Raw genomic sequence first — 13,000 nt, 5'->3', positions numbered from 1 at the left:
GGAGACTTTGGTCAATGGTGAATTCATCAAGGTCAATGCACTGTTGTGGGGATGTGTCTAGGAAGTTATCCTTCCCCAATTATAATCATGAACTATGTACCTGAAAGTTTAAAGTAGCATACTCTGATTACTAACATCCTGTTCTGAAAATTCTTTTCTCTTGACCTCTTGGATACCACTTTCATGGATAAACGCTCTCTGGGAAATCACTTCCACCCTCACAGCTCCAACTACCATCGATATATTTTAGATCGGTGCTGTCCACAAGAACTTTCTGCAGTAGAAGAAATGTTCTATGTCTGTGCTGTTCAGTATAGTAGTGACTAGCCATATGTGGCTACTGAGCATTTTTTAAGTGGATTAGTGCAACTGAGGAATTGAGTTTTTAATTTTATTTAATTTTAATTAACCTAATTTGCCAGGAGGATTAAAATCACTGAGAAACCCCACTGTCACAGGTTCTCATTAAGTCTGAGGCAAGGCCCAAGTTATCAGTGTTTAACCAAAGCTCCCCCTGGTGGTTCTGATGTACACTTCCAATTAAGATTTTCTGGTTTGGAATTTGGTAGGTGTATGGAAGCTTTACAAAGAGCAGAAGTGTTTTTGAGGTTTTGGTGCCCTTACTCAACAGCTTATAGTAGTGAGTGAAGAAGGAGATGAGATAACGTCCCACCCCATCCATCCCTCAAGAGAGTGAGAGGAAGCTCGCCTGCGTCAACCTGTGTAGCAAACTTCAAGAACAGAATACATTTTAAATGAAAAGGGAGATAGGAAAAGACTGTTAGATCAACCCATTGAAACCACGTTAGATACGGAGTACCTAAAACCTTGGGGATAAATGGTGATTTCTATTAGCAAAGGCCCAGGGATCATTAACAGAGTAAGCAGGTCAGATGACTGTAAAGGAAGCAAGTTGAGTGTTGGGAACGGAAACTAGAAGGTGGAGGATGCCACTACTCTGGGGATTTAGTGAGGTGAGATATCTCCACATGAACTAGAAAAAGTTGAAACTCTGAAAAAACTACAATGTAAGAGTGAACAATGGAGTAGAAGGGTGCCTAGAAGATGCTATTAAAACTATAAACCTTTAAAAATCTAATAAAATATTTGAGACACTCTTTCTAAAATGTCCCTCAACTGTGTTTGCATTCCTCGTGACAGTACAGTAAGTTGAATGGCCTCTGAGGTGCCTTTGAGCATTCCTTCCCAAGCATACTCACTGCTTTTTTTTTTTTAACTTAGTATTAACATGCTTTCCTTATTGTATTTTTCACTTATCACACAAGTTATAAACTTTATTTCCAAGAATATTGATGAAGAATATATTTTAATGCCAGGTCATGATTTCTCGTTAAAAAAAAAAAAAAGTGAAGAGAGAAAATTCCAGTGGAGTATAGTGAAAAAGACAAACTTCAACCTAGATTTGCATCTTGGCTCTTCCACTCTGTGGCTGTGTGACTGGGGGCAAGCTCTTCAAGCCTCCTTTTCTTTAACTGTAGGTATCCATACTCTTACTGAAGTATGGTTCTAAGGATTAAATATTAAACTGCCTACAGGGCCTGGCAGAGTAGGCATTCTTATATTTTCTCCTTCCTCTTATAGTACCTAAGTTTGACATATCTTTCACAGATAATCCACGGTAAGAGTAGCATGTTACAATAGAATTGGATGATTCCAGTGCCCTATAAAGACAGCCAGAAGGATTGAGTGAAAATCCTCCTTCCTGTCTAGACTAATTCTGTGTTCCTAGGTCTAGACCACATGGAATGTTATATACCAAATTTTTAACAGTGACCACCTCTGGAAAGTAGTAGCTGGAGGGGCAAGCTAGGGATAGGGGACTTACACATTTACTTTATATACTTATGTAGTGTGAAATTTCTTCATAATGTATAATTTTTGAAAACTAAATTTAAAAAAGATTCGTTTTTTCATTTACAAAACAGGGAAGAGTGGGGATGCCAAGGAAAAAGTCTTGGATAGAGAAATTTTCCCCTTCTTTAACCCTCTGGAAATGACAGAGATTTGGTGGGGGGAAAGGGCAGAGAAGGGGAGCCTTCTGTTTGGTATCTTCCAGCCAGCCTGTATTTCATCACTTCCTTGTTAATGTATTTTCAGCATTCCCTCTGGTATGAAAATCTCCCAAGACTTTTGGCAGGTTTCTTATGACCTAGAGTAACTTTTTAAAGGAAGTTTAAAGGTGTGATTCAGTTCATTAATCGTTTTTACTTGGCAAAACTGCCAAGTAAAGGAGGAGACCTCTATTATCTACCATGGGAAGGACTGTTGGTTGTCTGCTGGTATCTTACCTACATGCCAACACTCAAATGTAACAGTCTACTGACAATCTTTGAATACAAAGAGGAGCAATATAGGGGGTATGGTAAAGTCTCAGCCAATGACTAAAGAAGGATAGAGAACCATTGTGACAAAATTAGTGTCAGGACAAGTGAGATCAGACAGGCCCTGAGTGACATAACTTCACAGAAGAAAAACACCATGGGCAAAAGAGGCCCTAGGAAGTAAAGAGAAAAAATGTCAGCACATGCTTCCTTTGGGCAAATTTGCCAGAAAGAGCACAAGAAGATGCACCCAGATGCTTCAGTCAACTTCTTGACCTTTTCTAAAAATGCTCAGAAAAGTAGAGGACCACTTGGTACAAAGAATTCTGGAAAGACTGCAGTGTTGTATCCATGAAAAAGAACATACATCACTAGTTTGGTGGCAAACTTAACTGGGGAGGTCGAAGAAACAAAAGCATTTTCTATTTAAAAAAAGGATTCTGATGTTTTAATTGTTTGCTTTTTTCTAAGTTTTATATAAAATTATCAATATGGACTTTTGTCAAAATGTGTAAGAAATCTAGATATACATATTGAAATACTTACTTCAAGAATTAGATTAAAAGACACATAAAAGAAACTCTCATCCTACGTTCTAATTCACACAGAACCAGGAAGGTTAGGGGATTCCTGGAGTTAGTCCCCTCAGATAGCATTAAAGCTAGGACTATAAGCCTTCCGGCTCCCTGTCTCATGTTCTTTTCACTATAGTTTAAAGATTAAGAACAAATCTTCAAAAATTTGTACCAAAGAACTTTTCCCCCTCAGTTTTATGGAATATAGTCTTTTCTCTTTTACCTGGTATTTTAAAAGAATTTGTAAGAGTCTCGCCATTCTACAGTCTGCAGCCACACTCATCACTCAGACAGATTCCCTTAGGTTGTCTGTCCGTTAGCTGGGTCCCAAAATAAAGCCCTTCTCCCCTCCTAATTCCACACCACTTACCTAGTTCCAGACTCCCAGGTATCCTGGGTCTGGCCTACTTAATGGTGCATATTCTAACTAGCACTCACAGCTTCAGCCCAGCATTCCCAGTGCATTTCTCTTTGCCTTCTCATCTGATCTGCTGCTGCCCATCATCCAAGCACAAGTATTTAAAACCACTCTGTTCCTTCCAAAGGGGGGGTGGGGGTAGGGAAAGGGTGGGTCAGACTTTGATGCACTCAGAGCCCCTTTTCCTTGGTGGTTTCCCATTTGTCTGATACTTTCCATTGTTACCCTGAACAAGGAAGTCATAAATTAGGAGAAGCCCAAGATATCTTCCCCCTTCTCCTGACAGCTGCAGAAGAGGGAAGGGAATTACCAGAAATTCACCAAATCACTTAAATAGCTCATCTAAAAATAAAAGCCAAATACACATTTCTTAGTTTTTTGAATATATTTACAATATAAATACTAATTTGTTTTCAAAGTACATATTCTTTTTAACACTTTGAGAAAGTTTAATGTAAAGCCTCTATAGTAATGTTTAGGGAAAAATAGAACGGCTTTTGGGATAAGGAATCCTAGAAGGAATATGAATAGGCATGATGATCTGAACTTGCAAGGGAAATGTGAAGCTCTTAGTCTGCACTGCACTGTCAATACAGCATGTTAAAGGGCTACTATGTGAGACAGCAACCTGGGTGGGGTGTGGTATAAACTAAATGTGAGAGATACAAAAATGAAAGTATACATGCTTGCATAGTGCATTAATCTTAAAGAAGCTCAACATTTCATTCTCATTTTCAATAACTTAAATGAATAGCGCTTAAAACACATCACACAAAATTAAAGATTTGTGCATATATTTCAGATTTCAATGTTAATGTCAAAAATACATAGTATGATTTTACATAGGATTTATGCTACATTAGAACACTAGAGACAAACATCACTTGAGTATTAAGGAAAACATTAAATATTAAATAACTGAGAAATAAAATGTGTAAACACTAATCTAACCGGGGGTTCTGCTACTGCAACATTTTCCAATGAAGTGGTTTCAACAGTACAAAAAGGATTAGGACATGAGTGTTTCCAGTCTACTTGGAATATGCAGATCTCATTCCAGAAATCCTTTCATTAAAAACTGGTCCAGAGTAACAGGCGAGGATCCACTCTCCTGGTTGTTAACTTGGTACACTCCATTCTATGCTAATTTTTACTTTCAAACTTGGGTACTGAGCAAATACTTTAGTCACTCATTAACATCTTGGTGAAAACTGAGGATTTGTCGGTGATTCAGTGTAAGATTTGAGTTCATATGCAGCACCGCTATCAACTTCCATTGACTTTCTAGAGAACAGGAGCCGTACATCTCTATGGAGGTAGATCTTTCCAGATTTGGAACTCTGGAACCTAAAACAAACAAACAAACAAACAAAATGTATCATTTTGGGAAATGAGTCTTTAAAACAAACAAATCTGAGTAATTAGAATTTGAAAGCAAGAAGAATTAATCTCACTACAATGTTAGGTTAACACTAAATTTTCCATATATCTAAGGTGTTATCTTACATTGTCAAAGTATATGCGTCTTCCTTTACTATTCCCCAAATGCTCCATGTGACCTTCCCCTCTTTTGTTACAATATCTAGACGCTTCTTCTTGTAAGTCTGGGTTTCAAATATATTCTTACTTTTTATCCCTGACACCACAGCATCTGTGCCTTTCCTCATTTACAGCATAAAGGTCAAGTTACATGAGCCAATTATATTACATTTGTGTTTTGCAGCCCTAGCATCTGCTAGCTACAAAGACTGAACCTCTTCATACAACTTGGGCTCCCATGATTTTGGCAGATTAAAATGGAGTCCACATTTGAAAAGTCACCACAGAAAATGGGCAAATTGTGAGGGCAATTATAGAACAAGAAAGGATGGCTATCATCAATAAAGGGAAGTTTAATAAAGCCTAACCACCATAAACATCAAGAGAAAAGTTACTAGTGAAATAAAATCGGCTATCATAACAGTGTATGAAATAGTTTCTATAGCAAAATATAGAGGGCTGGAGTCTTTAATCACATAAATGTACTTGGCAGATGGTCAAACACACCCTAATTTCTCTTTGCCTTTCCCTCAATGTAACATAAATACTCTCTGGGTTTGTGGACATCATTCTCAAATTATCTCCAAGATCTGGTGGCCAACTGTATATGCTAAAGTAGACCTCTGACTGACTCACTTTCTCCTTCTCTCTGAAGTTTTTCAATTTCACAATCTGAAGAAGAATATAGTGAGTTTTGGAAGTATACCGTTTTTCCTAAGGAGGTCTCTATATCATTTAAAGTCTCTAATCATTATGTGGCGATTACAAAAGCTGGGGTACTTGTTTTTTACATTGGCAAATGTCACTTACATATGGCTACAATTGTTAAACTTCAAGAGGATGGTGTCAAATGGAAGTTTAATCAGAGAAAGTTGAATCTTTTCCTAGGTTTGGCTGGGAGGTGTTCTTATAACAGATGCTATTCACACCATTTCTCTTTTTAAAAGTCCTCCAGGTCTTTTTTGATAGATTTCTCATCCCCACAATCTGTGTAACATCTCCCACCAGGCATATGTCAGCCAATGTCAGGTCGGTTTAAAAACATTATGCTGGTTCAACATGTCCTTCAAATGACAAATATCAGGCAGAAAATCACAAGAGGAGAGCTCTAATTAAGCAGGACTTGGGGGGAGGGAGGGGGTCAATTAACTTGATAGATTTTTTTTTTCAAACATTCAACTTGAATGTACAGCTCACTCCTTATACATTCCAGATCACCCCTGCAAGGCAGATCTATTGAAAGACAGCTAGTGGTTACCAATGACAGAGTCCAGAGTTCTTCTGCCTGTGCCCTGGATGAAAGGTGCTTCCTACTAATGAATAGGGCTCCTTATAGTAAGAAGTTAGGCTAAGATGAACTACTGTCATTGAAGTGATTAAGGACTTACTGTGAAATGGCACCAGAAACTTTTTAGGAACAAAGTTAGCCCTCTTACCCAATTGACTTGCTCATTAATTCTGCAAGGTACACCAGGATTTAGGCCTGAAAACCATACCCTAAGATGCTGGCAGGCTGGATCCCAAGAGCAAACAAATGGCTTCTCACTCCCTAGAGCTATGAGCTGGGTAATAAAAGTTAAAAGACATTACAGATGGAACTACTAAAATATAAGTTCTATGAGAGGAGAGATTTTGTCACTACTGTTTCCCTAGTGCCTAGAAGCATGCCTGGCACATAAATATTTGTTGAGCAGTGGATGAATGAATGAAGGTTAAAAACTTCCCTGTCTTATTGAATGCTAAGGATGAACTTGGATGGGATTGGAGGGTGGAGGACAGGTGACTCGAAGGGACAGAGTTGAGACATAAGGAAAAGGAAATATAGAATGTAAGCATTCTATCATTGTTGAATCTCTTATACTTCTTAGCTGTGCTTAATGGAATTACATAAAACAATGTTCTTGTTCATGGGAAGTACATACGTGAAATATAGTGTATGTTCAAGGATGTATGCAGCTAACTCTCATATGTTCAGAAGACAGAGAAATATATGATGGATGATAGGGAGGGAGGGAAAGAAATAGCGATGTGACAGCATGTTAAAGTTGGTGGATTGCGCTATCGGGGGAGGGGGGTCAGGGTATGATGGAATTCTGTGTATGGGGCTAGTATTGTTTTTGCAACTATTCATGTAACTTTGAATTTATTCCACAATTAAAAAAAAACAAAAAAAAAAAACAAAAAAAACTTCCCTGATACAGTAGCCACAAGCCACAAGCGGCTTTTGAGCAGTTGATACGTAGCTAGTTCAAATGAAGTTGTGCCATAAGTATAAAAGCACACTTAATTTACAGGATTTGGTACAACAAAAGAATGTAAAATATTTCAGTAAGTTTTACCTTATTATATGTTGAAATGAAAACATTTGGATATATTGGGTTAAATAAAAAATATTAATCTCACCCTTTTATTATGTTTTTAATGTGGATACTGAAAAATATAGAATTACATATATGGCTCATATTATATTTCCATTGGACAGCATCGGTTTAGAAGATGTGTTTCATACTGCCCCAGATACACCAGCATCTCTTTTGATGCTTTGGATATAAAAATCTGTTTTGATATAAAAATATTTTGTATTACATAACTATAAATGAAAACTTCCATAATTCTTCAAGTAATAATGACTGCAGAAAGGGTTTCCAAGCTAAACAAAGTTCAAGGGCACTGGCCTCGCTACAGTCATAGTTTTTTTAAAATAACTTAAATTTTAGAGTTGTTTTTCTAAAGTAATATATTCCCATAATAATTTGAAACACTACCTCAGATGTATGAGGTAGCGTAATAACCGTTCTTCTCTATGTCGGATGTTCTCTTTATTAACACTTCTCTTCATTTCTTGTTTAACAGGTACAGAAAAAGTTCTTTGTCGAAGGAATGTCTGATGATTGGCTGGCATACCTCGCAAGTCATATGTCACAACAAACATCTTCACCACAGTCTTATTAGGATTAAATAAGGTCTGAAGAAACAATAAAGAAATTATTCTTTTAAAAACAGTAATTTATTGCTTTGACTTAAAATGTGCCTAATACCAAAATAGTCTTTAACAATAAGGTAATTTCAGTAGATACAATTCAGTTTCAGTGACTAAAGCTAATAAAATTTTAGAAGTTTATGTAATAATATTCAACATTTTAAAAACAATTCAATTATTTTTTACAATAATATAAAATCCTGTAACAAATCAATCTTTTGTCACAAATTTCATAGTAGTAATAGGCAAAATATCACTTTTACTCCTTTTTCAGATCTCAGTTTTAAGAATAGTTCCACTAGTATAAGCAAAATACATATATACTGAGTTAATTCACCCAGTTAATTATTTCTACCATTAGCATCATTAAGAGTATCAACTGCAAACTTCCCCAAATAGAATTTTTAAATTTTTTCACATTTGAATGATGAGTTAACAGAATTTTTTTTTTAAATAAAAAATTAAAAGCTTTGTAAAAACAACATTTTTGGTGTCTCAGGTATACATGGTTATTATAACAATAAAATAGGTACTCAAAAAGAGACTTTCTCTTATTTGAAAATTTTTCCAAATATTGAAAATGAATTTCATTATTATTAGATCCAAAGTAAGCTATGTAATACCTTCACATTCTCACACTTGGATTCATTTAAAAACTTGTAAGAATACTAGGCTTTTTTGCTTATCATCAATTTCATAATGAAATTGAAGGCTGAGTTGAATTCAATTGTTACTTGGATATGAATAAGCAAAGGAATGTAATTTTAAAAAGCACTAATTTCTAAACAAAACCCCAAAATGCTGAGCTGACTTTAACCAAATTACCAACACATCAATAGGTAACTTGGTGCCCATGCTTTCAGAAGCTCATCCGTGGCACTGGACATCACTCACTGAATCAAAATGAGAAATATATCAATATTATGATCCAATTTTTGAAGTCTAGTGAGTCTTAAGAGTAAGAGTAATACATTCAACAACCACAACACTAGAAAACCAGTTCAAATTGTGTTTATACATAATTAAACTATATATAAGGAATGAAAGACATACCCAAATTTCAGATTTAAAATTAAGCACTAGGGTTGGCAGTCCTCAAATAAGAGGTAAATGTGCTGCCTCTGAGTTTATGCCTCATTATTATGAAAACTTACAGCTAAATTCCAGTGACCCATACTTTCTCATGAGCTACATAGCCAGGAGCAAGAGAACAGAAAATTATCACTCTTTTAGTCCAAGAAATCCATTCAATATAAAAATCATACGTTAATATGCAGTGATTTTCCTTCAGTAAAATTTTTATATATAGCAATATATGCACACATATATTGCATAGTACTATATTTCATTCGGATATAATATGAAATAAACAAATACACACACACTCCTCACAGTATTGGAACAATGGTGATGACAACTGGTCTGACAAAGCATGGAACTCACTGAGGCCAAAGGGCATAAAACAGCTTTTTAGATTAAGACCAGATCCTGAGTGGGAGGTACCAGCCTTTTCAGTCTGTAAGAGCCAGGGCTTGCAGGATTATCCTGGGTCTCACTTAGACTTGCCCTCAGTTTCAAACTGGTCTTGACATCAAATTAATCTTCTAAGAATCCTAGACGAGGGATGAAACAGCACTGCTCTGAGCTACAAGGGCTCTCCTGGTACAAAACTAGATTAACACCTGGACCAAAAGGAAGGATGGCTGCTCTGACCTGATAACTGTTAGACTACATTCTGATTTGTGTGATGATCTCATTAGGATCAATTTTGGAAATTATTACACTAGGGATATCACTGTATTTCCCAAGTTTTCCTGCCAAAGCAATACTAATATTTGGGGTCTCCTTTTAAATAGGTCAATCTCAATCTGGCTTATTATATTAAATAAAAGGCACTGATAATGTTAGATCTTCATTATACTGTAAATAGCTCTATTCATGTTAAGCAAACTATCATATACTATTTTTCTAAAGCATTCACCTTTATTTGCTTATTAATGCTTTCCTTTTATGGAGGTCCCCAAATGGTCATTCCTGTGGCAGAGCAGGGAAACTCCAAACAAAGCTGCAGCCCCACTGTTACTTACCAAAGTTGTTGCAGCAGCAGTAGCAGGAGAAAGGGCTAAGTTCTATATGTATGTGAGAGAATGATTATTGCAATTGTAGGCTATAAAACACATACCACTTGTATCGTTCCTGAAGGAGGTACTCGATAACCCCTTTTACCAAGGGACTCTAAAGTAATCACACCCTTAAAATAAAAGAAGACAAGTTGAGTACAAACTGATGCACATATATAAAAGATAAAGATAAGACTAATAAATCATGTGATTAAAACTTATGAATTCTACTTGTGTAGAAAAACATTCAAATTGAATTAACAAAGGTACATTCTATGAGTTTAAAATAGCGTGCATTCCATTAAATTAGAAAGAATGTTCTTTCTGGAGATGTTGCAATAAATAACATACAATATTACTGACCACACTGCTTGAACTTTATATATGAGGATATAAGAGTAAGAAGTTCCTTAACAAAAAAAAAGGAAAGAAAAGGAGTTAAAGGATTATTATCAAGTATCATAAGGGGTCAATGAAGAAGCAAAACAAATTTATTGGTCTTTAGACATGTAAAAAGTCAGAAATGTGGTAGAGTTTAAGTCTTGGCCAAAAATGAAGTCAATTCTTTATAGTCAAGACCTTAAATTGGGTCATGTTAGGATACTGCCTTTTTTTTTCCCCCGGAGGTGGAGTGGTGATGGTGGTGGTGGTGACTTAATTTCCTTTAATACATATAATACTAATAGTTTTTAGAACACAGTAACAAAATCAATTTATAAAGAAAGAATACATATTTTAAAAACCTTAAACTTTAAGGACACACTACAACAATTTCCAAGAAATGTAAGACCAGTAGTTGCCCTGGCAAGTTGGGAATTTTAGGAAGGGACTGAGAAACTATTTGGTATTATTATTAAAATTATTAGTTAATTGCATTTCATTTTAATAATTCTATTAATTATTTTAATTAGTTGCTATACTAACATTTCTACCTAGAAAAAGTTATTGTTAGCATACAGAAGAATACCACATTTTATTCTGGCATTTTAGGATGGAATAATATGGTTAAGATGTACTAAACTGGTCAAAATCTTACTCAGAAATTCCTTCTCAATAAAGCTAAGAGGAAAAAGTAAATGCAAAGCTAAGTGAAAAACTGGAAGAGGTATATCTTAATTTGGTTAGTTAAAAATAGAAGTAACTGTAATCCAGTAGCCTTGATATTTGATAATGATTTTATAACTATATAGCAAAAACAAAAAAAGAATAAAAGAAAAAAATCAGTTGCCTGTGTTTGTATGGATCTACTTCTGGATGTTTTGTTCTGTTCCACCGATGTATTTATCTATCTCTTGACAATATGACACTGTCTTAGTTAACCTACCTCTATTAAAATCTTAAATTGGGTAGTGTGCAATACTAGTGATCAATAAGAGGGAGGGGCAATATATAGGATGTTTGGGGTCTTCTTTTTTCTTTTTATTTCTTTTTCTTGAGTAATACAAATGTTCTAAAAATGATCATGGTAATGAATACACAAATATCTGAACCACTGTATACTTTGGATGGATTGTATGGTGTGTGAATATATCTCAATAAAATTACGTTAAAAAAAATAGAAGGAAATTGTACATGGCCTTGTTCATCTGATGCTAATGCTTTATATTTCAAGTACTGACCCAAATGCTACTAAATTTCTTTAAATTTAAAGTCAATTTTCACTATATTGTGTTGATTTCAGTAAAAAAGACAATGTAAAAAATACTTGCCATATAAGGAGAGGGAGCATTATCATCTGAAACACTGTAGAATGACACTTCAACAGGAAGAGTCAAATGTGTGGGGCAGAAAACACCACTTGCCCCCACCTCGGCAGTAAAACCATCAACAATGCCGAGAGGATCTAAACGATAATTCAACACAGATTCCTAGAAGACAAGATAAAATATTAAAAATAAAATAAAATGAAAAAGTTAACATTTATTTTCTATATAAATAAATACATTAATATGCTTTCTGGAGCTAGAAAAGTGACTGCTACAATTTCCATGCCCTTATTTCTGCTGATTATATGACCTGAGGCACCACCCTCCCCCATTATTCTTCTACCATCCTATAAAGTGTGGCCTCTGCTCACTATTTCCAACCCATACTGAACTCTCCTTAAATTTCACCATTGGTTAGACCTCATTGTTTAATATATGTCATCTTATTTCCACAAATAATAAATAGGCTCTGCTAAAGCATGTATAATATCCTAAATCTTTTCATCTCTCACTGTGCCTATTCATGGTGCTAGGCACAGAGATGTACTTGAAAACTTATTTACAGGTCATACACAGAAGTTGAATCAAAAGATAAAGCCAAGACAACCCTTTTCAGGTTCTAACGAATTGGAATAGCTAGCAGTAAATACCTGAAACTATCAAACTACAACCCAGAACCCTTGAATCTTAAAGACGATAGTATAAAAATGTAGCTTATGACAATGTGATTGGGAAAGCCATATGGACCACATTCCCCTCTGTCCAGTGTATGGATGGATGAGTAGAAAAAGGTGGGCAAAAAAAAAAAAAAAAAGGCACCCAGTGTTCTTTTTTACTTTAATTGTTTTTTTTTACTTCAATTTTTATTCTTATTATTTTTGTGTGTGTGGTAATGAAAATGTTGAAAAATTAATTTTGATGATGAACGCACAATATAATGGTACTGTGAACAACTGAATGTACACTTTGTATGACCAAAAAAAAAAAAAACATAAAGCCAGACTTCCAGATGACTGTGAGAGACACTTCAGGATTCAGTTCCCCCATAGAATCTTTGAACAACTAGCAAAACCTGGCAAAGCTATCTTTCTCAGAGCTGCAGAAAACAGTCAAAGGGTTGCAAAAAGTAGGCAAAGGCCAAATCAACAAAAAGGCAACTTAAAAAAAAAAAACCACAATAGGGAAACTTCTGGCATCCTTGATGGCCCTTCTCCCACCCTCTCACCAGCTTGGTGTGGAACCAGGCTGTGCTTTCAACACTGGTTCCTGGTCCTGCATCTAGAGGGAGCTGAGTATCCCTATATACATATCAGACTACAT

General features: G+C 35.5%; 1 protein-coding gene across 8 annotated transcripts in view; it reads right to left on the bottom strand.

Moving 5' to 3' along the window:
• Positions 1 to 4,112: 4,112 nt before the first annotated feature.
• Positions 4,113 to 13,000, bottom strand: part of FAM214A (family with sequence similarity 214 member A) — a 137,446-nt gene continuing 128,558 nt past the window's right edge. For 7 of the 8 annotated variants that reach the window (XM_037833932.1, XM_037833933.1, XM_037833934.1 and 4 more), the window contains 4 exons: positions 11,684 to 11,842; positions 10,037 to 10,105; positions 7,640 to 7,839; positions 4,113 to 4,682 (listed from right to left, as the gene is read on the bottom strand). In XM_037833932.1, the coding sequence (XP_037689860.1) occupies positions 4,529 to 4,682; positions 7,640 to 7,839; positions 10,037 to 10,105; positions 11,684 to 11,842 (582 nt within the window). In that variant the 3' untranslated portion in view covers positions 4,113 to 4,528. Of the gene's footprint in view, positions 4,683 to 7,639; positions 7,840 to 9,941; positions 10,106 to 11,683; positions 11,843 to 13,000 lie in introns of those variants that run through there. The other variant, XR_005216461.1, reaches the window with a different exon arrangement.

The sequence above is a fragment of the Choloepus didactylus genome, chromosome 4 (genome assembly GCF_015220235.1).
Source record: "Choloepus didactylus isolate mChoDid1 chromosome 4, mChoDid1.pri, whole genome shotgun sequence".
NCBI lineage: Eukaryota > Metazoa > Chordata > Mammalia > Pilosa > Megalonychidae > Choloepus > Choloepus didactylus.
This window is presented reverse-complemented; position numbering and strand designations above follow the sequence as displayed.